This window comes from Girardinichthys multiradiatus, chromosome 21 (genome assembly GCF_021462225.1).
Source record: "Girardinichthys multiradiatus isolate DD_20200921_A chromosome 21, DD_fGirMul_XY1, whole genome shotgun sequence".
In the NCBI taxonomy this organism is placed as follows: Eukaryota; Metazoa; Chordata; class Actinopteri; order Cyprinodontiformes; family Goodeidae; genus Girardinichthys; species Girardinichthys multiradiatus.
Window position 1 is genome coordinate 28,678,274 of NC_061813.1, and position 24,255 is coordinate 28,702,528.

General features: G+C 40.2%; 3 protein-coding genes across 6 annotated transcripts; 2 read left to right on the forward strand and 1 right to left on the reverse strand.

Moving 5' to 3' along the window:
- Nucleotides 1-136: 136 nt before the first annotated feature.
- On the forward strand, nucleotides 137-6,790 carry maf1b (MAF1 homolog, negative regulator of RNA polymerase III b). Its single transcript, XM_047349339.1, has 8 exons — nucleotides 137-447; nucleotides 711-799; nucleotides 3,969-4,091; nucleotides 4,178-4,340; nucleotides 4,422-4,543; nucleotides 4,625-4,744; nucleotides 5,429-5,521; nucleotides 5,610-6,790. The coding sequence occupies exons 2-8, from the start codon at nucleotides 717-719 to the stop codon at nucleotides 5,632-5,634; spliced, it is 729 nt and encodes a 242-aa protein (XP_047205295.1). The 5' UTR covers nucleotides 137-447; nucleotides 711-716; the 3' UTR covers nucleotides 5,635-6,790.
- A 288-nt stretch (nucleotides 6,791-7,078) lies between these two features.
- On the reverse strand, nucleotides 7,079-15,149 carry arl8 (ADP-ribosylation factor-like 8). The gene is made up of 6 exons (XM_047349340.1): nucleotides 14,734-15,149; nucleotides 11,774-11,834; nucleotides 11,539-11,686; nucleotides 10,471-10,554; nucleotides 10,182-10,333; nucleotides 7,079-8,341 (listed from the first exon to the last, which is right to left on the reverse strand). The coding sequence occupies exons 1-6, from the start codon at nucleotides 14,777-14,779 to the stop codon at nucleotides 8,293-8,295; spliced, it is 540 nt and encodes a 179-aa protein (XP_047205296.1). The 5' UTR covers nucleotides 14,780-15,149; the 3' UTR covers nucleotides 7,079-8,292.
- A 492-nt stretch (nucleotides 15,150-15,641) lies between these two features.
- Nucleotides 15,642-24,182, forward strand: nsun6 (NOP2/Sun RNA methyltransferase 6). Of its 4 annotated transcripts, none has more exons than XM_047349399.1 (12): nucleotides 15,642-15,698; nucleotides 16,027-16,106; nucleotides 17,001-17,156; nucleotides 17,229-17,326; nucleotides 17,493-17,599; nucleotides 17,682-17,835; nucleotides 18,573-18,654; nucleotides 18,826-18,945; nucleotides 20,563-20,707; nucleotides 20,794-20,939; nucleotides 23,208-23,333; nucleotides 23,414-24,182. In XM_047349399.1, the coding sequence occupies exons 2-12, from the start codon at nucleotides 16,032-16,034 to the stop codon at nucleotides 23,591-23,593; spliced, it is 1,389 nt and encodes a 462-aa protein (XP_047205355.1). In that variant the 5' UTR covers nucleotides 15,642-15,698; nucleotides 16,027-16,031; the 3' UTR covers nucleotides 23,594-24,182. The 4 variants fall into 4 exon arrangements, with proteins under 4 accessions (XP_047205355.1, XP_047205358.1, XP_047205356.1 ...); XM_047349402.1 differs by having other exon boundaries at nucleotides 15,643-15,698; nucleotides 17,232-17,326; XM_047349400.1 differs by lacking the exon at nucleotides 15,642-15,698 and adding an exon at nucleotides 15,781-15,805.
- Nucleotides 24,183-24,255: the final 73 nt, after the last annotated feature.

Here is a 24,255-nt window from a genome sequence, read left to right on the forward strand (position 1 = left end):
TTTCTGCTGCACTTTCCGATCGAGTCGCTGAGAAAAAGAGCGACTTGATCCCCCAGATACAGATCGTTTTGTGAAATCAGGTCGAAAGGGATGCCGCTGCAGCTGGACTCCGACGGACGCAAGCAGTGTATGGATTTAATGTCATCGCATTTGATCGGGAAAAGCAGCTTCTCAATAAAATTAAAGGGCCTCAGAACATCTCCCGCTCGACCGAGTGCGTCTGTAAGATACATAAGCTCAAGTTCACGGTATTAGTTTCGCGTTGAGGCGAAGACAGAGGCGTAAATATTCAAGCTAGCAGTTAGAGTTAGCTGGTGGAAAAGCAAAGCTCGGATCGTTAATCCTCGGGGATCCGCTTTGTTAAAAGAGGGCGAGTTTCTAACGGTGCAGTCGACTGCTTCGAGATTAAACCCGTTGTTGTCTGTCCGTGAGGAAGATAATTTGTTGGTAAGTAAAACAAAATCGATGTGTTGAACCAGGAAGGCTGTGTGTGGGGGAGGGGCAGTGTTTTCTGTTAGAGGAAATAGTGTTTTGGTCTGTAATTTACCCAAGAGGGGCGCTGCTGTTACGCAGTTTTATCTTCATGTTCAAGTTTCTGCTTCTTCTGCTGGCTTTAAAGTCAGCACTGTGTGCCAGGAAATGTTTGATTAAAAGCGTACTTGCTGCTCTCATGAGGTTTATAATGACCGTTTCATGCATTCGTTCCCCAGGCCGCCATGAAACTGTTGGAAAACTCCAGCTTTGAAGCCCTCAGCTCACGGCTGTGCGTTGAAACAGGGGAGTCCCGCATCCTTGGAAGGTAAATCCTATCTGCACTAATTTTATAGCTGTTGTAATGACTCGAGTTCGTATTGGGAATGTATAGAGATGTTCTCTCTCCTAGACATGGCGATTGACTGAGCTTTTACTGTAACTAATTATATGTGCTCTCTTTCAGACTCTAACCTTGAAAACTGGGTCAGAGTTTATCTGTTCTTTCTTTCTAGGTGAAACGACTAAAGGAGCTACATCCATTAATATTTACTTTTCCTTCCCATAGAAAGGACTCCTGGATCAGTGCTTCTTTGTTCTCTTTGTGTCTCTGCTCTGTTCTCTCAAACCCCCAGTCGGTCGTGGCAGATGGCCACTCACACTGAGCCTGGTTCTGGTTCTGCTGGAGGTTTCTTCCTGTTAAAAGGGAGTTTTTCCTCTCCACTGTCGCTACATGCATGCTCAGTATGAGGGATTGCTGCAAAGTCAACGCCAGTGACTGTCCACTGTCTCTACATGCTCATCCAGGAGGAGTGAATGCTGCAAGTCACTGACTGGATGCAATCTGCTGGGTTTCCTTAGATAGAAAAACTTTTTATCCAATTTGAATAAATATCTAACTCCAACTGTACTGGTCAATGGTTAGGATTAATTGGAATGTATGAACCTGACTGTTGTGAAGGGCCTTGAGACGACATGTGTTGTGAATTGGTGCTATATAAATAAACTGAATTGAATTGAATGTACTGACAGATGGACCGCTGACCCCAATCAGTAGTTATTTTTACCTCCTTCGGATCGATTAGCACTGAGCAATGGCTAACGGGGCCAGAAAATCCGATCAGTGAATGCACCATGCCTCAGTGCTACCAACTCCTAAGGTAACACTCTTCAGTGTGGAAGTAGTAACTCAAGAGACTCAAAGTTGGACGTTTTCAAATATGAGTGATTGTTTAAAATGAGGAAACACAGAATGTGTTGGCAGAATATTTAATATTCGCACATGGCTAGAGGGCAAGACTTTGAGCAGATGATGGGAAGGCTGAACGGAGTACAACAAAGTTGCTCAGTTTTTATCTTTTTAGGCTTACAATCTGTCATTGAAAAGGCTGGATTTGGAAATGTTAGTAGCGTCCAGCTAATACACAGAAATTGGGGGTTTGGTGAGGCTAATTGTGTTTAAGCTAAACTGCTCTCACACATGGTGTGACATAGATTTTTAGTTTTTTTTGTTTTACACTAATATTCTTAATTAAAAATGGCTACTATTGATATGTCAAAGCTTTTTACAAATTGGCCACAAGCATGGCCAAATCCTGCCATTGTCCACAATTGTCCACACAGACTCCCTCTTAAGATGCTTTGAATTTGTAAATCAGTGCAGCAGGTTCCTCCAATTAGTTCTTCTTGCCACTATTTGCCCAGTCAGACAACCTTTTTCTAATTCTTTTTTATTTATTTTTTTTGAATGATTTTACAGAGACTTGTTGTCTTCTGGATGCAGAGAATAAATCCTCTGTTGACCATGGTTGGGCTTCTAACCTCTAGTCTGCGTCCTGTCTTCTTTCTCTTGCACAGGAAAAAGTTCGCCTATAATGACATAATGGAACAGGACTACTAAAGGATACAGGGATCACCTGCCCTGTGATGAGTTGGAGTAGTAAAACTGTAACCGGCTTCTACAGATTATTCAGTTTAACAGAAGTATTTACTACTTTCAAAAGCATGCGTTGGAAATTCAGATGACTGACAGGACTTGTTATTGACTCTTTCGATTGTAAACCCCATCAGTCTGCCTTGGGGTGTGTAACCCTCGTCTTCCAGCTGGGCCTTGCAGATACAGCTATAACGAATGTAATTACATAAACTCCGGTGGGCTGTGCAGTTATGCAGTTTTGACGTGTGAGCTGGAGAAACTGAGCTGTGTTGACCGTGACCTGGAGCGATGCGGATCACGGAGTCCTGTGGATATTTTGGAGACCGTTGTTAAGCTGGTGTGAACGCTAACATAGTCGTTACATGATAGCTGAGTGCTGCTGGAGCTGCAGAGACTGCTGGTGTTTTAGCCTGATTAGTGGGTCATTGGAGCAGTCTGTCAGTGCGTTACAGCGGCATCGAAGAATGGCCGCAAGTTCAGACAAATCCCTACAGATAAGCAACTGCTTAATTTCTGCAGAAGATTCAAATGGCTTTACAAAGTAATAGAAAAAGTAGGTAATGATGACTTGCTTTGGTTAATAAGTACCTTTTTCATTAATAAATGTATGAACCACATCATTAGACATGCATGCTGCTGATCCTCTCCACTCTTGTGTCTTCATGGTTATGTTGTTGCCAGGACTAATCAAACAGAAGGTCAGCTGGGCTGTGTTGGGAGTGCCAGTGCTGCTATTTCCACTCTGTGTTTCTTGGATGTTTCTATAATTAACCTATCTGGCTCTGGAAGGATCTTCACGCTCGGTCCATCCTTAGCTGCAGCACCTTGTGTGACCTCAGAGTGCACCGGAGGAAAATAAACAACTGCAGTCTGCTGCACTCTGATATCTGTACCAGAGACGTCTGACCCAGATACTTGAACCCAGGAGAACTTGGGCAGTGACTTGCAAGGCGTTTTTGTAGACATGGCTTCCAGTGGATATGTGGAGCCTGAGAAATAGACCTTGGAGAACATTTTCCACATTTTGTTTCATTACAGCCACGCACACATATGGGATTTTATAACTGAAAGGAAAGTTATTTGTGGCTTTCAACAAGGACAGGGGCTCTGGTCAGAGTTAAAGAGAAGATAGATGGAGCAAAGTGCAGAGCGATCCTGGAAGAAAATCGGTTAGAAGCTATAAAAGTCTTGAGGCTGGGGTGGAGTTTCACCTTTAGACGGGACAACAACCCTGAACATACAGCCAGAGCTACAATAAAATGATTTCGATCAAAGCATATTCATGTTAGAATAACCCTAGATCCCATTCAGAGTATGTGCCAAAACCTTAAGAGTTGCAGCTGTAATTGCAGCCAAATGTTGTCCTGAAGCATTTTTAGCTAGATGTTAATGTTTTACGTTGTTCCTTCACCCAATTTTATGGTGCCATTATGTGTCAAGTTGTCCAGAAAATCAAAAACAATACCATTTTACAATTAGAGTAATTTTTATCAGGAAACATTGTTTTACATGTTTTTATTGGATGCATCAATGTTTTTTCTGAATTCCTGTTGTCCTGCAGGATTGAGAGCTACTCCTGCAAGATGGCAGGCGATGATAAACACATGTTTAAACAGTTCTGCCAGGAGGGCGAGCCACACGTCCTGGAAGCCCTTTCTCCCCCTCAGTCCACCAGCCCCTCGCAGTAAGGACAATAATCTGCTTCAGCAGAAATCAGAACAAGTAATAAGAGCATTTAAGGTGTGCGAAACGCTTTGTTCCTGTGTGTAGGCTGGGGAAGAGCAGCGAAGATGGGGAGAACCCTTTGAGTGACAAGTGTTGCAGGAAGACCCTGTTCTACCTCATTACCACACTCAACGAGTCCTTCAGGCCTGACTATGACTTCAGCGCCGCCCGGGCCCACGAGTTCAGCCGGGAGCCCAGCCTCAACTGGGTCATTATCTCTGCCGCTGTAGGAAGTGTGATTTATTTAAAACTACCACGAGCAGTTACTAAGCTGTAGTTTTGTCCTCAGGTGGTAAATGCAGTGAATAGCAGCTTGTTCTCCTCTGTGGGAGAAGAGTTCAACTCTGTGGGACCCGAGCTGTGGAACGCCATCGACCAGGAGATCAACCTGCAGGGCTGTGACATTTACAGGTCAGTGTTTCGTTAGTTTACGAAGCTTTAATCCAACGTGCCGTCAGATGGAGTCATTTTTATTTCTCTGTTTGTTCTCAGCTACAACCCGGATCTGGATTCGGATCCTTTTGGTGAAGAGGGGAGCCTCTGGTCCTTCAACTACTTTTTTTATAACAAGAAACTGAAGAGGATTGTGTTCTTCACGTGTCGCTCCGTCAGGTCGGTGCCAGCAAACATCACAGTTCAGCAAAAATGATTTAAAAAAAAACATCTTTGTATTGGAAGGAATCTTTAAAAGGGCATTCAAACCAAAATGTTTCTTGGTATGTATTTGGGTTGATTACATTATAAAAGGCACAAGACGTTAGCTGATCAGGCAGAATTTTGAACAGTGTGGTGGATGATTAACTTTCTACCGATTCCAGCATATAATCTCAATAGAGATGTTCCACACAGTTGACCAGTTTACCATTTATCTGCTCTGATTGGTGATCAGTAGGTGGAACAGTGTTTTTTGTTTTTTTTCCTCGTATTCATCAAAGCCAAATGTTGCAGTGTTCACAAATATGGCTCAGATTTTTTTGTAGGCACTGCAAAGAATACAAGAGAGTATCACTGAAGTAGGAGTTTAATTTAAACCACGATGGGGGAAAAACTACAAGGGAGAGACAGAAAAATGCACTCCTGATTATCTTGATTGGTTGCCTTTTGTGATGTCACCCGAGGCATGGTTGTAGGGAAGCTCATTTCTTGTGAGGATAGATGTCATCTTTGATATTGATTACAAATTAGCAAAAGGAAATGGGAGAAACTGGCAATGTGTGATATAGCCGACAAGTTTGATTTTCAAGCAAATTCTTGTTACTTTAAAGCCAGTATTTAAATTTCATCTGTCACCTGCAGTGTTCTTAGCGGCTATGGTCGAGGTTGCCTCGACAACGAGCTGGACATGGAGCTGGAGGACGAGGTAGAGATGGACGGCTTCACCGAGGAAGGGTGAGATCAATCATCGTTTCAGGTTTTTTTTTTTTTTTTCGTTTTTCCACAAAGACTTCTCAACTTAGTTTTTTATTTCCTTTCTCAGGTGTCCCAGAGCTCTGTGTGTCTAGATCCTGGATATGCATCATCCTATATACCTGTACGTTCTTTTTTTGTGTTTTTTTTCTGTGGGCGTTTTACCGCCTCATCTGAACTCATTTTGTTGTTTTGGACTGATGCATGTTTGGCCGCTTTCAGTCTGCTGGCGAACTCCGCGACCCTGAGGAGGTGGACGTTTTAGTAAAGACCCTCACTGCGACAAGTTCCTTTTATTATCCACATTATCATTTTTGAACCATGGGCTCTTCTCTCCATGTTTTTCCAAAGAGACTTTATCATGGATGCTTGAGCAGAAGAGAGGTTTAAAAGACTGCCAGAGTTTGTTCTTAACTGGTTGGACATAACACTGCTCCAGATTACATTAGCGCCAGTGACAGGCATTAAAGTCCAACTTTGCACAGAACCGATTTGATGGAAAACCAGATGTGACTGAACGAACAGCCAGCTTTGTGTCTTCAGTGTCTTTATGTGTGAAAGTGATGTTACTGTGAAATGTTTGACATCCTGGGAAAAAAAAAAAAAAAAACCTTTTTATTACTGAAACCTATCTTATTGTAGCTGTTTTACTGCAAGTGCTGATCTCTACCCATTCTGACACCGAGGGGTTGGCATCTGGGCTGCAGCTTAGAAAACATATCAGCTTTTTAGGCATTTGCTTATATATGCTTGTAATGTGATTTGAATTGGGTTTGTTTTAATTTTTTGCCCCCAGCTCCATTCCTCAAAGTTTGTTCCTGCTGTTTTAACTTTCTCATCACCTTGTTGCAATGCTTCTTTAAAAAGTGAATGTGTAGACTTTTTAGAAACCAAACAGCTCCTTCATTAAATTGACTGAATGGGTTCAGTGTCTTTTAGACTACTCTGCCTTGTTTTGATTGGCCAGTAGTGCAGACCTTAATAAATTGGTGTTGATATCAGAGCTGCCTGAATTTAATCTGGAGCTAAAACAATGGAAGCAGAAATAAACACTTGAAATGCAGATTCATATATTAGAATATAATACAAAGTTAGTTTAGTTCCCTAATTCAATTTTAAACTGAAACTTGGTGTATAGATTCATTACATGTTGATATTTGAAGTGTTAATTTTGATCATGATTATGGCTTACAGATAATAAATCCCACTACTGCATTGTTCAAATAAAAGGACTGTAATGGCTTTACACAATCATGTTGGAAATGTGTTGCAGACAAAAGGTCATAGCTATTAAAGCTGTTTTAGAGTGTTGATATCCAAACATCTTAACTCAAAATTTAGTGGAAGGAAAAAGTGCACAGGCATGAATGTCAAAGGGTTTCAAGAATGAAAAGATGGGAGGAAACTGGACATCTCATTGCATGATTTCCTGTCATTGTAAAGCACTGATTCAGGGCGGTCTGAGAGCATTCATGATAATTCATGAAAGTTGAGTAATTTTCCCCATGAAAAACCTTTTCAAAAATGACAGGACACTGGTTCAAAAACAACCGTTTAATGAAAATAAATGCAGTACATGATCTGGACGAGATGTCACAACAGTACATGACACCATTTTCTTTGCTTTGTGAGCTTTAGCTAAACGCTGTAAGCCTCGCTGCTGCATGGTTCAACTTCCTGTGGCTGCTTGACGACTCATGCTCATTGTAAGTCATGCACCTTATAGTTTGGCCACTTCTCAACTTGTGTAACAGGGTCTCAAAGTGGCATGTGCATAGATGTGATGGTAAGTTAAAGGACGCTTTCAACAAGCTGGAAAAAGAAATGAATCAGGCAGACTAGAGAAGTTCTGTTAAGGCTGAACATCAAGAACCAAAACAATACCAGCTGAAATCCCCTTGCTTGCCTTCAACCACTGAACACTACAGTGCAAGCAGCTCATGAGCAACAGTCTTCCTGTTGATGCTTGGCACCTGTTTGATAGTGGCTTCTGCTGATCCCCTTGTTTAAAAATTACAAAAACAGCTCAAGAGAAAGATGGAGTAAAACAAGTCAAGATACTAACCTATCATCCACTAAAAATGACTATAGGGAAAACACAAATAATGCATCACTTATAAAATGCTGAAAAATACTGTTAAAACCAAGCTATGACTTGCAGTCGAAGTGATGTTTAAGTTGTGTTTTTCCATCTTGGTAATTTAGCATGCTGACATTCTAGTTTAAGAATAGCCTGGATTATTTATAGCAAAACAAGAGAAAAGAATCTGGTATTTAACAGGTTCAAACCTCCAAATGAATGAGACATCTGATGACTGTAGCTTATGAAACTGAAATTAAATGTAACACACCAACATCTTTGCTCAGAATAGGAACTAAATAAAAACAATGACAAATTACTAGAACAACTTATAGCTGCTTTCATAATACTGTGTAATTCCTCTGTTTGACCTGAAGAAAGCTGCACCATATTAAAGTCTCCTCGTACTCAGCTTGATGAGAAGTAATGCAACATGATATGTTTTGTAGTGTACATCGTCCTTGTTTGACATGATCTTCTCAGTCATTGTTGTAGCTCTGACTCCCCCATTAATAAATGTATGGAGGTCTGTCAGCGCTGCTGTCCTGTTGTAATGTCATTAACAAAGAAGAAAAACAAGAAGAAAAAGGGGGGAAAGTAGAGACAAAAATAGTGTGCCACCTCAGGGGGGAAGAGGTGCAGATATTCAGGCATCGATGGCTGGAGAAGGGGGCTATCTGAGTCCAGCTCTGGAGGTCATCCATTCAAGGCCTTGACATAAACTGGAAAATATAAGAGACTTAATGAGATTCAGGACTCAAAGCCCAGAGAAAACTTAGGTTGTTGAGTATTTTCAGCCAGATTTAACTGCTTACAACATCTTTTTGGCTTGCACATGGACAAAAACAACAGATGGTAGCCGACTTGACTTAAGCTGAAACAGTCCAGATTTCATTTCAGAAGGAGACAGTTTAGTGACAATGGTGACACCTGGTGGTTAACAGCTCTTCTAGCAGGACAGATTCAAAACATCTACAGTTAAGTCCAAAATTGAACCTAAATCTGCCATAGGTATGACTAAAGTCATCTTTTAATTATACCAACAAGTTTCTTCTAACTGGAAATAATGTTAACATTATAGAGTGGCTCAATCAAAGTCCTGACTTGAATCTGTGGAGGGAGCTAAAGATTAGAGTGAAGAAAGGAGGCCTTCCAACCTCTAAGACTCGGAGTTAATCACAAACTATTAATTGTCACAACTCCTGTGGAAACATTAAAAAAGCAGGTCAGAGATGCCTGCTTCATTTTCTATCAGAAACAAACTTCTTGGTCAAATTAAAGCTTTAAATCTAATTCACCATGAGTATGAATAATTTGAGCTCAACTGTAGTTTTAAATTCAATGACAAATAGGAATCTATAAAAACATATTTCCATCTTACAAAATTATTCATACACTTAACATTTTGACAAACAAACTATAAACTTTAATGTATTTTACTGGGATTTTATGTGACAGCGACACAAAGTAGCGCATAATTGTGAAGTGGAAGGAAAACGATGCATGTTTTTCAAAATGTTTTACCAACAATCTGTAAATCCAGTAAGATTTAATTATTGAGTCTGACCATCAAATTTCAAGTCTTCCCACAGACTCTCAATTAGATTTAGGACTGGACTTTGACTAGGCCATTTGAGACAAGAATATACTTTGACCCAAACCATTTCATTGCAGCTCTGGCTGTATGCTTGGAGTAGTTGTCCTGCTGGGAGATGAACCTCTGCTACAGTTGCGTGCGTTTTGGAGCCTAGGTCTGTGTTGCCCTGTATTTAGCGCCACCCATCTTCCCAACAACTATGACCAGTTAAAGAAAACCTTCCCCACACCATGATGCCACCATGTTTCACCGTGGGAATGGCGAGCTCAGAGTGTCAGTTTTTCTCCACTCATAGCTTTTTGCATGTAGGCATGCAGGTCCAGAGCACATTACACATGACGTCTTGTGGCTTTATTCTAGCCACTTTTCCACAAACATCAGATTTGTGGAGTTCACAGCTAATAGTCGACATGTTGATAGAATCTTTCACCAATGTTCCCATCAAGCCTGACCAGCTTCTCTGTCTCTGCTGAAAAAAACAATCTCCACAGCATGATGCATTATGTTTCTTAGCGATGCTTCAGGTTAATGTTTGGAGTTAGTTTTGCACTTCACATTGCATTTTGCATGTACGTTTACAATTCATTTCTCAACTGGCCAGACTACCTCCTTCCACATGTTTATTGCGTCCCCTACATCACTTATGAAAAACTGCAAACAGGGCAAAGTTTGTAGTTGTCGTAAATTCAACCCTAGATAGGAAAATCTCTGCAGCCCCTCCAGAGTTACCATTGGTCTATTTGCTGCTTCTCTGATTAATGCTTGCCTTGCCTCGCCTGGGAGTTTAGGTCAGGAGTCTCTAGAGGCCTGCTATTGTTCCTTTACTAATCCTCAGGGGAATTACGGTGCGAACCGCCACAAATATCCACTCTATTTTGTGATGAACAAAAGGGAAGACCTTAATCATCTTGTTGCTTCAAGCCCCGTGACTATCTGGTTAATGAAGAACTAGTAGATAACCTCACCCCTCTCCGGTAAGAGCACAGCAAGACTGGATGTGCCAGGGGTGGTCTTTGATGGAGCTCAGGGTGAGGTATTTGGAGATCTCCGCTGCTGACATACAGTCCTTCATGTCCTGCTTGTTGGCAAAAATCAGCACAGCTGCCTTCCGCAGGTCCTGAGGGGACAATTCAGAGAACAATGAATGCAGCTTATTCACATCTTCTGACCTGCAGGTGCTAGACAATGTTGCAGCTATAGTATAGCATAGAAACAGCAAAGTGAGGCTGATATCCTTCCTGAAGCGTTAGTTACCTCATGAGCCAACATCCTGTAGAGCTCCTCTTTAGAAATGGCCAGCCTCTCTCTGTCGGTGCTGTCCACCACCAGAATAATGAACTGCAGAGAGAAAAAATCTCACTGAGCCTGGAGCAACTCTGACCTTTATGCTAATGGGACCTTGTGAATAAAAAAAAAGAAGCCCTGACTGACAGGAGACCAAAGAAACGTGTTTGTTTGGAGAGAGAGACAGCATCAAAACCGAATACCCGACTCAAGAAGTGCGAATGGGTCGACACGGTGTATTAACATGAATATCATACCAATCATGAGCAGGGTGTAACATGACAACTTGTCTTGAACCAAGGGATAAGCACACAAACAGGATGTAATAGAGAATCTAGAAAAGTGTATTTAAAAAAATATTAATAAGAAGAAGTTAAAAATATTAAAGATGATTCTCTGTACTGATTTGCAAATCCTAGCATTTCTTTTTGTTAAGTTACCTTAAAACTACAGATGCACCATGAAATTAGCCGTTTACCACAATCAACAGCTTACTTGGTCTTGTTTGATGACTAGTTGGTTGGAAATAAAAAAACAAAATATATATATATACAGTTAGTAAATGAGCCATAAGCAGTTGCTTACAGGCCACACTGACAAAACACCTTGTTGTGGCTGTTGTTAGGTAGGGAAGAAACTCAAAGCTAGCCATTTTCACGATTAGTAAGGGGCAGCAAAATGAAGGATGTTTTATTCAGGCTGCTAAAGAGTATGAGAGAGCAGGACCTAGAGCACATAGCAGGACGATAGAAGAGAGTCCAACATGGCTCGGGGTACATTTTTGGTGGTTTGTCAGCACTTCTCTTCAACACATCTGGCGCCATTTTTTTTTTTTGCCCTTGTATTTCCACAGCACTCTGACAGGTGACCCCAAACTCCGCCTCTTTGTAAAAAAAAGCTAACCCCTGACATTGATGACCCCTGCTGCGGCCCGTGATCTGAATGAACGTACCAGCTGCCACTCTCAGGAGAAAGAAAAAAAAGAAAAAAAGAAAGCAAGAAGTTAAGAACGATGTTAAAACGTAACGTGGTTCTCACCTCTGTGTTGGAGTAATAGGTGTTCCAGGAGGACCTCAGAGATTCCTGCCCCCCTATGTCCCACATCAAGAAGTGGGTGTTCTTCACTACTATCTCCTCCACGTTGCTCCCAATGGTGGGCGACGTATGAACGACCTCATTCATCAGACTTTACCAGGAATAAATAAAAAGTTAAAGCATTTAAAAGCAGTGAAACAAAGAGGTTTTTTAGTGTAGCTCCGGTGACCATACTTACAATTGGTAAAGGATGGTGGTTTTGCCTGCATTGTCTAGACCCACAATAATCACCTTGTGCTCTGTGGCAAAAACAAACAGTTAACTGGGATTTGTTTTATGATGTGCTGAAAGACACTAACTGTACTGTTTACTGTAACAGCACTACGTGGCAGAGAGGAGGGGGGAAAAAACACTGCTTTCAGTCAACACAAACCACGCCCGACAGTAGCACATTTAAAAAAATAATCATACTCACTGACCTTCCTGTCTCAGCTTTCCATGACATCTCTCCTGACCATTCATAAGAAGAATCAAAGACAACTACAAGGAGGACTTGGGACTCTGGCTCTACATGTTAACTCCTTTACTACATTTAATCAGCTTGAGAGGAAGGAAGCTCTGCTGGTCAGGATGAACTATGCTGCTTTCTGCAGGATATACGTTGTGTATTGCTTCCTTCATGGTGGGCTACCATGTGTCGATCACAAGCACTGCGAGCAGATTAAATGTGTACAAGAACACGCAGCAGACAAAATCTCTCATCTGCCGTTTTAGAACGCTCAATGAGAGCAACAAGACAATGTTATGCTCCTTTTCCTTTTTTAATACAGTGCATTACTAACAGTTGCCCTGTCAACAGATTCTTCCACCTGAGCCGTGGATCTCTGCAGCTCCTACAGATTTAACACGGCCATCTTGGCTGCTTCTCCGATTACTGCACAGTTGTGCCATCCTCATATGCTTGGGATATTGTTTTTCAAACCTCATCCTGCTTTAAACCTCTCCACAACGTTATACTTTATAAACAAAGCTGACCTGTCAGCTGTGTTTCTTGGTCTTCAACCTCTGAGGCCTTTACAGAATGGCTCATTTATAAAGAGATTAAATTACACACGGCTCAACTATGCACAATAACCCAGTGACTTCGGGAGGCATGTGATTGCACTGGGTTTTCTTTACATGTATCAGAATAAAGAGGCTGAACACAAATGCTCTGCCAACTTTTCATGCATTTACCTGGAAAGACCATGAAAGCCATTTAATATTTTCCTTCCATGTCAAACGTCGTGTTTGTAGGTCACATAAAACCCAAACACATTGAGGTTTATGGTCAACATCACAAAATGTGAAAAACTTCAAAAGGCACTCTATTTATTTTGGGAGATAAAACAAAGAAAGTTTCACTTTGTGTAATTTTTTCAAAAAGTTTGGAAATCCTAAGAAAAACATTGTTTGACAGCCATTGTTTATGTTCAATAAATTTGTGTCATCAAAGTTAATGAATAATTTTGGTAAATAACAGACATCTCAACTTCAATCAAAAATAATCGTGATTATAGTTTTTGGCAATAATCGAGCAGCCCTAGTATTCAGTCAAGCTCATGTCTCTCCCGAGAAAACTCGCTCAATAAGAAGAGTTATCTATGCATCAACTGTAATAATAACTACCATCTCTGCAGATGAAACCCCCCACATCCTAAATTATTGTGAAAATCCTTTACATTTGTTTTTTATTTTACAGTCTCATGCAGTTCCAGTTGGTTCTTAGTCAGAGCAGATTCATGAATCTTACATTCATACACTTTTCTAAACTCTGTGTCCCCCCCTCCCCCGTGTGAAGCCACTGAATTGGAGCTCTTTAAAAAAATGAATCTAGCAAATAATTTTTCTTCAGGCACTTTCGTTCAGTTCAGTTGTGCAAATCCACTCCTGTCTCCGCCTTTTTACAACTCTACTTCTTTTGCTTTCTTTGGACTCACCCAAAGGGAACCACCCAATCTCTTGGCAGCAGAGTTTTAGAATAGCGTTAATTGTTTCCTCTGAAAGCTTCATCTCTGGGGCCATGTTTCCAGTCGGTCTGGTGTGACAACTGAAGGTCTTGCAAGGTAACTCAACTGTTCACCTTATAACACCTGTCACAAGTGTCAGTTCGGTCAATCGGTTCACCCCTAATTGTTTCCATTTAATCTGGAAAAACCTTACTATTTAAAGCATTTAAGAACGCCCAGGTATTCAGTTTCTTGTGTGAAAAACAAAACTGTCTAAAACTAAGTACTAATTTGCAAATATTCTTAAAGCACAATATTATGCTTGTTTGGATAATTTGGTTGGCTATCTGCTTTACTTTCAGCAGCAGACACACATGCAGCTTTTACATTCCCAACTGTCATTTTAAAACATTGGTACCCTAATAAATTGATGCACGGCACCCATTTAAGTTTCCTCACCATGACAGTTTGCGTTTTCCACAATATTTTTAGTATGACCTAAGATTCTGTTTTCATAAATAAAGGAAAAGTGTAGCAGCCTTCTTTCAGCCAGCTGACCAGCAGGGTGCACATCAGGGACAGCGCTGCATTGTTTTATTCTCCATACATAGGTAGACAACTCTGGTCACTCTGGGACTTTCTCTTTCTCACAAAAAGGACAAGGCTCAAGTTATCATCAGTCGAATATTTTGTTCTTTACTATAAAACCATTAACAGATTTAGGGCTCAGCTGCACAAACATGAACTACAAACAACATTGTAACAGCAATTTTTCAATCAAATGGAACACAGTAGAAAATCTGTTCTGGCTGATCTTAACAGTGAACAAACTCTTAGAAAGCCCATGATAAGTTATGCGATGCTTTGTGTCCTGGACAGTGAGCTAAAGCCGATTGACAAACTGGATAAACCGAGGCAGGCGCTCGGTAACTTAATGTAATTATATAGTCTAAGTGATAAACAGATTAAGCACCGCAGTAGTCACTCGGGTGGACACTTTGTGAGTTTTTAGCTGTTTTGTCACTCAGAACAAAGAAGGACACAGGTCAAAGTCAAAGAGATGCGTGGCGAGATAATTCACCCCTCCATCTGTTCTTGCGGCTCGCGCTGCTCACTTCATGCTAACGGCTCTTATGGTCTCCGGATGAGTTTAGCTTTACTGAACCGTAACTGTGTTTTTTTTTTTTTTATCTCCTCACACGACACCCACCTTGGTTGCAGAAGTAGCTCCACAGTTTGGCGAATATCAGACCCATCGTTCGGGTCGGTTTCGGGGTGTTCGGCAAACAGCAGCTTCTCCTCTCCGCTCCCTGCTTGTCCACACCGTGCGGCGGCGGCGGCGGTCCGAGCCTGGCTGCGGCTAGCTAACACTAACTGCACATTTTCTCAACAACAAAGCGCCTCGCCGACACCAAAGACTCCATGCGCTGCGGGCTCTATTAAATATATGTAACGATAAGACGACTAACGTCATATAATTAATATTTACTGAAAGAAAAAAAAAAAACGTTAAAGATCCAACAAATCGGACCAAACGGACTGTTCGGCGGAGCTATACGTTTAAACACCAGGTTAGGACTCCTGCCAGTTAGCTGCTCACGGTACTAGGAGCGCAATCCCGACTATTCACTTATCAGTACGTTACGTAATGACGTAACACCACGTTTAATTTTTTTTAAAAACATTTTAAAATCAAAGCATAGTAAGTACGTATAAAATTAGATTCAACTTAATATGCAAATATTTAAACTTAAATGAATATATAAATAATTGATTATTGGAAGTCATTAAATTAATGATTACAAAAAGGAAATAGATATATTTTTTTAAATATTAAATTATTTTCTTAATTAACTAAACCACTTCATTACTATTAACAAAATATTTTATATTTTATTATTAAATGTGTTATTTTTTATTATTACGTTTATTATTATAATCAAAGTAATATAAATATTTAATAAGTTAGACAAGACAATGAAAATTAACAAAAAATATATTAATGAATTTTTTTTAATCTACATTCAGTAACGTAAAGAAACTTTAACATGCATTACAAGGATTTGATTTTTTTTCCCCAAAACAAGAAGGGAAAAAACATGTTTATTTGTCACGTGACTTTCCTAGTGACGTATGCGGAAGTAGTAGCCATAACAACCGGATCAGATCCATGCTGTAAGTATCTGCAGGATAAAATTACAGATTTCAGTCAAGTGTTTCTGGTTAAAATCAGTGTTATGGTTTATTTATAAATATTCATTCAAAGAGAACTTGTTAAACATGTGAGATGTGTTGTTTTAACATTTCTTTATAATTACAAAAAAAAAAAAAAAAAAGCCATAACCATCTACCACATGGTCTTTTAAAGCACGCTAAGCTATCAAGACTCTGATAGATTGCCAGAATAGTCTTCAGTCATTGATATGTTACTCCGTATCTTAGATATGTTCAACACTTTTTTCCCACTCTTTCTGTTCGCATACTGACGTCCTGGTGCTCACAGGAGAAATGTCAGCGATTCCAAGAATTTCCCTGAAGGCCGAAGTGACAGAACATCTAAGAAGTGTCTTCTTAAACAAAGAGGTACGTATTTCTTGGAAACAGATTATGGTCTTGAGTTAAAAAAACACATAAGTAGCTTTTTGTGGCCCCTCTTGGCGGCATCAACTACGAGATAACTGGCATGTTTTACATATCTGTCCAACAATTATTTCAATTCCTCTTTGCAGAATTGTTTAATTTCAGCTTCATTTGAGGGTTTTTGAGCACACAACTGCCTGTTTAAGGTCGTGCCCATCTCCGTCTGATTTAATTCTGGACTTTTACTAGGCCATTCTGAAAGCTTCATTTTGTGTTTTTGGAGCCATTCAGAGTTAGACTTGCTTGTGTGCTTTGGATCATTGTCCTGCAGTTTTCTCCATTGGTGGACAATGACTTTCACTGTAGTTTACTTGATTCAATAGTCATGACAATAATCAGGCCATGATGGGGTTAGTGAAATTATAAGATAATCACAGATAATACATGATTTAAAAATAGGAAGCAATATGTTTTTTTTTGTTTTTTTTTTACAAAGGTCCTGGTTGGTTTGGATAGCGTTTTTTCCCTCAAGAAATTAAATTGTCATTTGAAAGCTTTTTGTATTTGCTTTGGTTATCTTGTTCTGATAATAAAATCTGTTTAATGATCTTACAGATTTAAGTGTAAATAAAAAGGAAACCAGAAGAGGGTAAATACTATTTCACACAGTTTGGATGAGTCAAAGTGTGCACCAACTACTAAATATGGCAGTGATAGCATCATGATGCGGGCCTATTTTGCTAAAAATGGCACTGGTGCGTTGCACATAATGAATGGAATAATTAAGAAAGATCTACCTCCCTAGTTCCTCACCTTCCCCTCAAATCAGTAGCTAGATGGTTAACACTACCAGTACTGAAAAGAAAAGGTTTCTTATGTTGGTTGTGAATTGTTCAGGTGTTGGCAGCTGTGGGTCTCCAGGAGGCAGAGCTTCGTTTCCAGAAGCTGCTCACATGTTTGTCCCACCCGCCTTCGTACACGTGTGTGCGAGCCAGCACTCACCTGGCTCCTCTAGAGGGCATCAGGCTTAGGCTAGAGGAGGAGCTGAAGAAGGTGAGCAAGGAGGTGTCTTTGTATTAAAAGTTTTCACTAGTCATCGATGAGGACTTATTTTTATTTCTGAAGCAGCAAAAGTGGATCTCATCACCAGAGCAACCGTCTGTCCACGTTGCTCCACACCCGCGAATCACAGATGTGTTGCTTCTTCCTGTTGACGGCCCAAGGTATGCAAGGAATGCTGGAACATTGTCTTTCTGAATCTCTCTGCAGCTCCCACTCAACCTGAGCCCAAAGCCACATCTAGGAAATCAAAGGAATGGCTACAGAAATACGCCTAAGAAACAACAAAATCCACATCATTTCACCGCATGTGTACCCCTGTATCCTCAGACAAGTGGAGCAGCTGAGCTCCGAGGTGGTGGTGGGCGCCCAATGCGGCAGTGCTGTTCTTAGAGGAGCTCATGTCTTTGCCCCAGGGATCATCGCCAGCCCCAAGTGTAAGACAGCTGCATTTGATGTCACTTTAACTGTCTTCCATATGTCCTCCAACTGCTCTTCATGTTTTGTTTATGTCTTCAGACATGAAGGCGGGAGACATGGTGTCCGTCTTCTCCGATTTAGAGGGAAGGTGCACTCGAGGAGCGACGAGCTTCCAGGGAAACAAGGTGTTTGTGGGGAATGGAGTGGCCGAGATGGATCGCTCGGCCATCTTCGCTACAGAAACCCCTGCTAGGTGGTTGAATATTTTCTTTTTTAATGAACGGTTCTGTAAAGCTGAATAACTGCCTAGTGAGCATGCAAGGATGGCTTCAGGATAATGTGACTAAAATGGGAAGATGATTGGGTTGACAATTTATTGTAGATATAAGTGCATCTAGATGTTCTTGTTACATGCTTAGAGCTTTCCCTAAAATATCTTATGCACCCTGAAACACATTTACAAATTGCCTGCCAAATGCATTAGTTTAGGAAACCCTTTTGCAAAAACATCTGGATCAGTAAGAGCAGATTGGATTTTATTAATTAGAAGTAATAATATATCATAGCAAATGATCATGATTTTTTTTTATGTTAAAGCATTCCTCAATCAGCTTGTGAATGAACAAGAACACCCTTGAACCTTTTCACATCACAACCACCAACTTTAATGATTTTCATTGGAACAGACCAACAAAAAGCAGCACATGATTATGAAGTGAAAGGAAAACGATTTATGGTCTTTCAATTGTTTTCACATATTCTAAGCCTAAGTTTTGAACATGCTTTTGTCTTATCAAAGTTTAATTTAATCTTCTTGCAGCACATTTTAAGGAAATAAAGCATTTGTTCTGATAATTTATATAATTTCTACAGCATTCAACCCCCCCTCCAAATCTTTAAAAAAACACTTCATCAGAAAACAGAAATGTTGACATCTATGTCTGCACACCAGTGCTCATGAGGAACTCTGTGGTGACTGTGTGTTTTCAGAGGTGTAGGTGTTCAGATGGTGGATCCACTTTATCAGAGTCCCTCCTTCGATGGTGTTCTGCCCAGTTTGGTGTTCCTACAGGTATTTCGGTCAGAGCATATTAAAGCAAGGATTAAAGTATATCAGATGAAATTGTTCATCTGATATGGGCAGAATCCAGTTATTATTGAACATAGCCTCCTAACTTTCTTGTGAAATGTCAAACCTGCTCCGCATAATCTGCAAACATCACTTTTTTTTTTTTTTGTGCAGAACCTTCCCTCTGTGGTCGTGGGGCACGTGCTCGCGCCCCGACCTGGAGAATGGATCTTGGATATGTGTGCCGCCCCTGGAGGGAAGACCTGCCATATCGCTGCTCTCATGGGGGATAAGGTACAGTAGCGGTTTTTGATGTGGGCGTTATGGACAGTTGCCCAGGGTGGCTTTAGAAGGTGGGCTCACAAGCTACAAATGAGCTCTATATGATATACATCAGCATGCTGCTCCGTGAGGGAGTTTACTGTTGCTTTTTTGTCAATCAATAAAAAGTGGACACCCCCACTTGTTGCTGATATTAGAGCTGGATGTGCTGCAGATGTGATTTAGGGGTTAAAGGAGTGTGGCTACTTATAGTTGGGGAAGAGGGTTGCAGAAGGTTGGGCTCGCCCTGGGTGATATTATTTCAGCAGCGCCTGCTGATCAGGTACCAACATTATCCTAGCAGGTTGGGTTATATGAAAAATCTTTCATATGAGTTATTTGACACTTCAAAGGATTCACCCTGGTCTTCAGATTCCTAACACTGTATGCACAGTCCATTCCAGGTATTCATACCCCTTATAAAATCCACACATTTTAATGTCCTTTTTTAGGATTTTATGTGACAGATCACTAAAAAGTAGCACATGCATCATGAAGTAGGAGAAATTTGATACACGCTTTTCTTTTGTTTTTGATTTTACCAAAAAAAAAAACTGTAATTTTTGCCCATTCTGCTTTGGGAAAACTCAGTCAGATTGGATGGAAAGTATCTGTGAACATCTATTTGAATGTTGTGTCACAAATTCTCAGCTGGATTTCTGCCTGCACTGGGCCAGTCTAACACATCAATAGGGATCACTAGGTTTATCATGAGTATGCTCATCTAAAACATGCCTTGTGTGTTTTAGATGTCTTCCTGCTCCAGCGCAACTGATTCAAATAGCTGAATTCACTCCTCCTTATGACATCAAGTCATAAAATTCTGTAGGATTCTGCTAATGACTGATTAGTTTGAACTAGGGAAATATATAAGACATCCAGGACCCTTGCCTTTGAGGACTGACTTTGGACACCACTGATCTAAACTATTCCATTGCAGCTCTGGGGGCCTGTTAATGGCCATCGTTCTGTGGGAAGGTGAATCTCCACTCTAGGCTAAAGTCTTTTGGAGCTATATCCTCTAGGATCAGCCTGTATTTAGCTCCAACCATCTTCCCATCTACTCTGACAAGCTTCCCTGACCCTACTGAAAAAAAGCATTCCCACAGCATGATGCTGCCACCACCATGTTTTATGTGGGGATGGTGTGTTCAGGGTGATGTGCACTGTTAGTTTTCCACCACACAGTGCAAGGTGACTAAATGTGGAAAAGTTGAAAGTGTATGAACACTTTTGTATGGATAAAAATGAGAAATGATTTAGTTTTTTTTATTTTTGCTGTATGAATTGTATGGAAAACAAGGCTTAGTTTAGCATTTTTTTGATGGTAAAGTTGTAAATTTTATATTTAATTGTAATTCAATTAATTCTACAGAGTCCATTCATGTTTTGTCAAAGTGTGCCAGTCTGTGCTTGTAGTACATATTGAACAGATCATTTTTATACTTACACATTAAGAAATGTGATGCCTTTTTCAACAAATTGTTTTTGAAATATTGATATTTTCTTTAAAGACTTGAAATTTTTTTTTTTACATAATTAAAGCGCATAGTTAATGCAATTAAAGTCCTCCTTGTCTGTCCCACTCAGGGAGAAGTTGTGGCCTTGGACAGAATCCAAAACAAGATCGACCGCATTCGTCAGAATGCACAAATGCTGAGTTTGCAGAGCATCAAAGCTTACTGCTTCAACAGCACGCAGGCTGTAAGTGACGAGCCAAAGCAGGAAGCTAAAGGTAAAACGCGGCACCTTTAAGCCTCTTATTGGTTTCTGGCAGAGTGAAATAACAAGCAGTGTACTTTTCCTGCACATCCATCCCAGGACCTCCATTTCCCCCGGAGAGTTTCGACCGGGTTCTGCTGGATGCTCCCTGCAGCGGACTGGGTCAGCGGCCCAACATGGCCAGCACCTGGAGCCTGAAGGAGATCTGCTCCTACCCGCCACTGCAGCGCAAGTTGTTTCAAGCTGTAGGTTTTACTACACTTCTGTCTCTCAATATGCACCCACCATTTTGAAATGCTGGCATTTACACATTTTCACCTGTAGATGGCAGCATTGGACCCCAGTCATACTGCACTAAAACACAGAGCTTCTGAAGGAAACCAGATGGATGTTTTTTTTGTCTTTTTCTAAAAAGTCTGCTCAAATTTATGACCGAAAGAAGCAAACTCTAAATATTTTCTTTTATTTCTGATCTCAGAAAAGTGTTATAAGTTAATTATTCTCCTTTTGGTGAGATGTTGCCTATTTTTTATTCTATATTGAAATTGCATTTAGAGTCTAGATGGAGTCTATCTGCTCAGGAATATTTTTTTTGGTGGCACACGGTGCTCCATCACTACACTGCATAAGAGTCAAAGGTAACACTTAATTACCACTAGGTCTTATGCAGCAACATTATCTAAGAAATATAGGGAAATTATTTTTTTTAGTTAATATTTTTAATATTTTACAATATAAAACAAAGATCTGTCGCCATATCTTAATGATGTTTAGACACTTATTTTTGTAATAACAAAATCTTTGTTGCCTTCTGATGCTTCTTAATTAGTTTAATTTTCCAGTTTCTGACTGAGGGGAAAACTATAAGAAATCAGGATTTCTGTTATAAAACATAACCAAAATTATTGGAACATATTGACTGACTTCCTGTCTTAACATTTGTGGACTATAACAAGAATTAATGAGAACTTGGGTTAGGTTATAAATAGGCCGGGTAGGGAGAGCTTTAATCAAAAAAGCAGCCAAGAGGCAAATTGAAACTCTTGAGGAGCTGCAGAGATCCACAGCTCAGGTAGAAGAATATGTCTACAGGACAACTATCAGTTGTGTACTACTCAAATCTGGCTTTAACAAAGGGCCTAGTCCATGTCCCAACATAAATCCAATTATGAATTTGTGGCACAACTTGAAATTTGAGGCTTGACTAAGTTTGAGCTGTTTTAGAAAGAATGATGGGCAAAATATTAGTCTCCTGCTGACCAAAGCTGGTAGAGCGCTACCACAAAAGACTTCCACCTTTTAATTACAGTAAAATGTTGACAGAGGAGACTGAATACAAATACACACCACACAAAAATGATGTGAAAAAAGTATATGGGGTTGTAATACTTTAACAAGGGTCTATAACTTTTTCTAGTTTGGGACAAAATTCCAAACATACCTTTCTCAAACTGTTAAAGGTTGTTTGTAGCATCCACTGGCCAACGAGCTCCACCTGTGTCCTGTTACAAGCATTTTTTTTTTAGTCCATGGATGTTTCGGTATAGTGAATCTGTTGAATTCGGTGATCATCCTGATTGTTTGAAAGTCATCAGAAAATATTTGAAATAAGGTGGCTGATTGTTGTAGATTTTTTCAGGTGCTCTTTGTTATTTGCCTCCATGTTTTATACTGTAAATGGGCTATTACTTGTCTGTGAAAACTCTAATAAAAAAAAACAAAACCAGAAGTTCACAATTGCTGTTAGTTAAATTTATCATCTTTGACCACAAGGGGCACATGAGAACTCTATCTTCTAGTAAAGGTCTGATAAATAGCTCCATTATTATTCGGTCTTGCACAAAAGAAGATTTCATTGTCTAACTAAATTAATAAATTATAAATACACAAATAATAAATTAAAAAACGTCCTAAAATAAGAAGTATTGATGGTGCTTGCAAGGTCGTGTTTAACGCCCAGCAATATATTAATGGTTTTGGTGCAGAGCTCGGCCCAAAGTACTAATAATACAATGCTAACAGTACCAGGTATGCTAAAATTAGGGGTTAGGCTTACATCTGCCGATATGCCAACATTACCATGTTATAAAAAAAAAAATTTAATTCGCTTTCTGAATTGGACAAGTATGGGCTAGTGGGATTCAGTTAGAAAAAGGTGTAAAATTACCCTATAACACTGACTTGTCTCTGGTTGGTCTTCATTAATATCTGTGGCATGTGAGTTATACATAATACATTTAATATATTCCTTATGTGTTTTAAGGAAGTTCTAAGAGAGCTTTAACCTGGTTCAACAAAATGTTTGTTGTATTTCTGTACATTTACTATTGTTACCTTGAATTTTGAAAATGGCAAAAATGGTATTGTAGGAGTAGACAAGAAAAAGTCCGAAACAGCAGGATTAGGTTCTAAATGTCACTTTAAGTCACGATTTATCTGTGTTTATAAGATCTGGAAAGATCTGATTATTGCCGCTTTAAGTTTAGCGAGTGCATTTGTCTTTGTTGCTGCAGGCTGTACGGTTGTTGAAGAAAGGTGGAGTTTTGGTCTACAGCACCTGCACCGTGACTCTAGCAGAGAACGAGGAGCAAGTAGCCTGGGCTCTCAATACCTTCCCCTGCCTCACTCTGCAGCCACAGGTAAAATAATTTCACTGCATGGAAAGATTCAAAGCTCAGAGATATGAAAAGATGTCACTGAATCTTCCTTCCTCTCTCAGGAACCTCACATTGGTGCAGAGGGCATGCTGGGAGCCGGACTCTCACCTGAGCAACTATGCCTCCTCCAGAGATTTAGCCCTGAAGTGAACTGGGACCAGATCGAAACGACGGCCCCCCTCGCCTTCAGGGCCGACAGGGACACCATCGGCTTCTTTATCGCCAAGTTTCTGAAAACCTGACCGGAGGATGTGTTTCCTCACATCCAGACAGGGGAACTGTGTTGTTTGCACTGTGTGTAGGTTGATGGGGCATATAAACTGGGCAAGCTCGCTCTAGTTTACAGCGTCTGCCTCTTAACAGCTGCTCTCTAAAACTGCGGGCCATATAGGGATAAGCTTTAAAAACACAGAGAGCAGGAGAGGGAGGTAAGCTGAGGGCGCATTAGCAAATGCAGCAGCAGCAGCGCTACGGTTGTCATAACAACAGTGACGACACAGCTGCCATGGTGACGGTGGATTCACTGGATTCAGGAAGTAGCATGCAGAAAGAGGTCACAAGTGGTATTAACAATTCATTGGTGCTTCAGCCAACCGGGACTTCTAATTAGTCCGTCTGATGCTGGAGTCTGCAGAGAGAAGTTACTTTTTGTTCACTTGTCGCATCTCTCAGTGCACATTGTCATCTGATGACAAATCACCTCAATATTCATTTGGTTTTTATAAACAGCATGAAGATTTTCAGCACTGAGATACTGAAGTTGCAAGTATTTTTTTTTTATTGCAATAAAATATTCCCACATAAAAAATAAAAAAATTTTTTTTCTCTTTATCATTGTATAGTTTTAAATATTTTGGTTGTTTTATGGGACAAAACATTTCTTAAAGTTGCCTGTTTGGCATGG

Excerpts from the sequence above, each read along its gene's own strand:
- arl8 (XM_047349340.1), bottom strand. The coding sequence starts at position 14,779 with ATGGGTCTGATATTCGCCAAACTGTGGAGCTACTTCTGCAACCAAG. Across the intron at positions 11,835-14,733 it reads GAGCTACTTCTGCAACCAAG|AGCACAAGGTGATTATTGTG; the intron begins GTGGGTGTCGTG and ends TTTTTGCCACAG. Across the intron at positions 10,555-11,538 it reads CCTATTACTCCAACACAGAG|TTCATTATTCTGGTGGTGGA; the intron begins GTGAGAACCACG and ends TTCTCTCTGCAG.
- nsun6 (XM_047349399.1), top strand. The coding sequence starts at position 16,032 with ATGTCAGCGATTCCAAGAATTTCCCTGAAGGCCGAAGTGACAGAACAT. Across the intron at positions 17,157-17,228 it reads TAGAGGAGGAGCTGAAGAAG|CAGCAAAAGTGGATCTCATC; the intron begins GTGAGCAAGGAG and ends TTATTTCTGAAG. Across the intron at positions 18,655-18,825 it reads CCAGTTTGGTGTTCCTACAG|AACCTTCCCTCTGTGGTCGT; the intron begins GTATTTCGGTCA and ends TTTTTTGTGCAG.
- maf1b (XM_047349339.1), top strand. The coding sequence starts at position 717 with ATGAAACTGTTGGAAAACTCCAGCTTTGAAGCCCTCAGCTCACGGCTG. Across the intron at positions 4,092-4,177 it reads CAGTCCACCAGCCCCTCGCA|GCTGGGGAAGAGCAGCGAAG; the intron begins GTAAGGACAATA and ends TCCTGTGTGTAG. Across the intron at positions 5,522-5,609 it reads GACGGCTTCACCGAGGAAGG|GTGTCCCAGAGCTCTGTGTG; the intron begins GTGAGATCAATC and ends TTCCTTTCTCAG.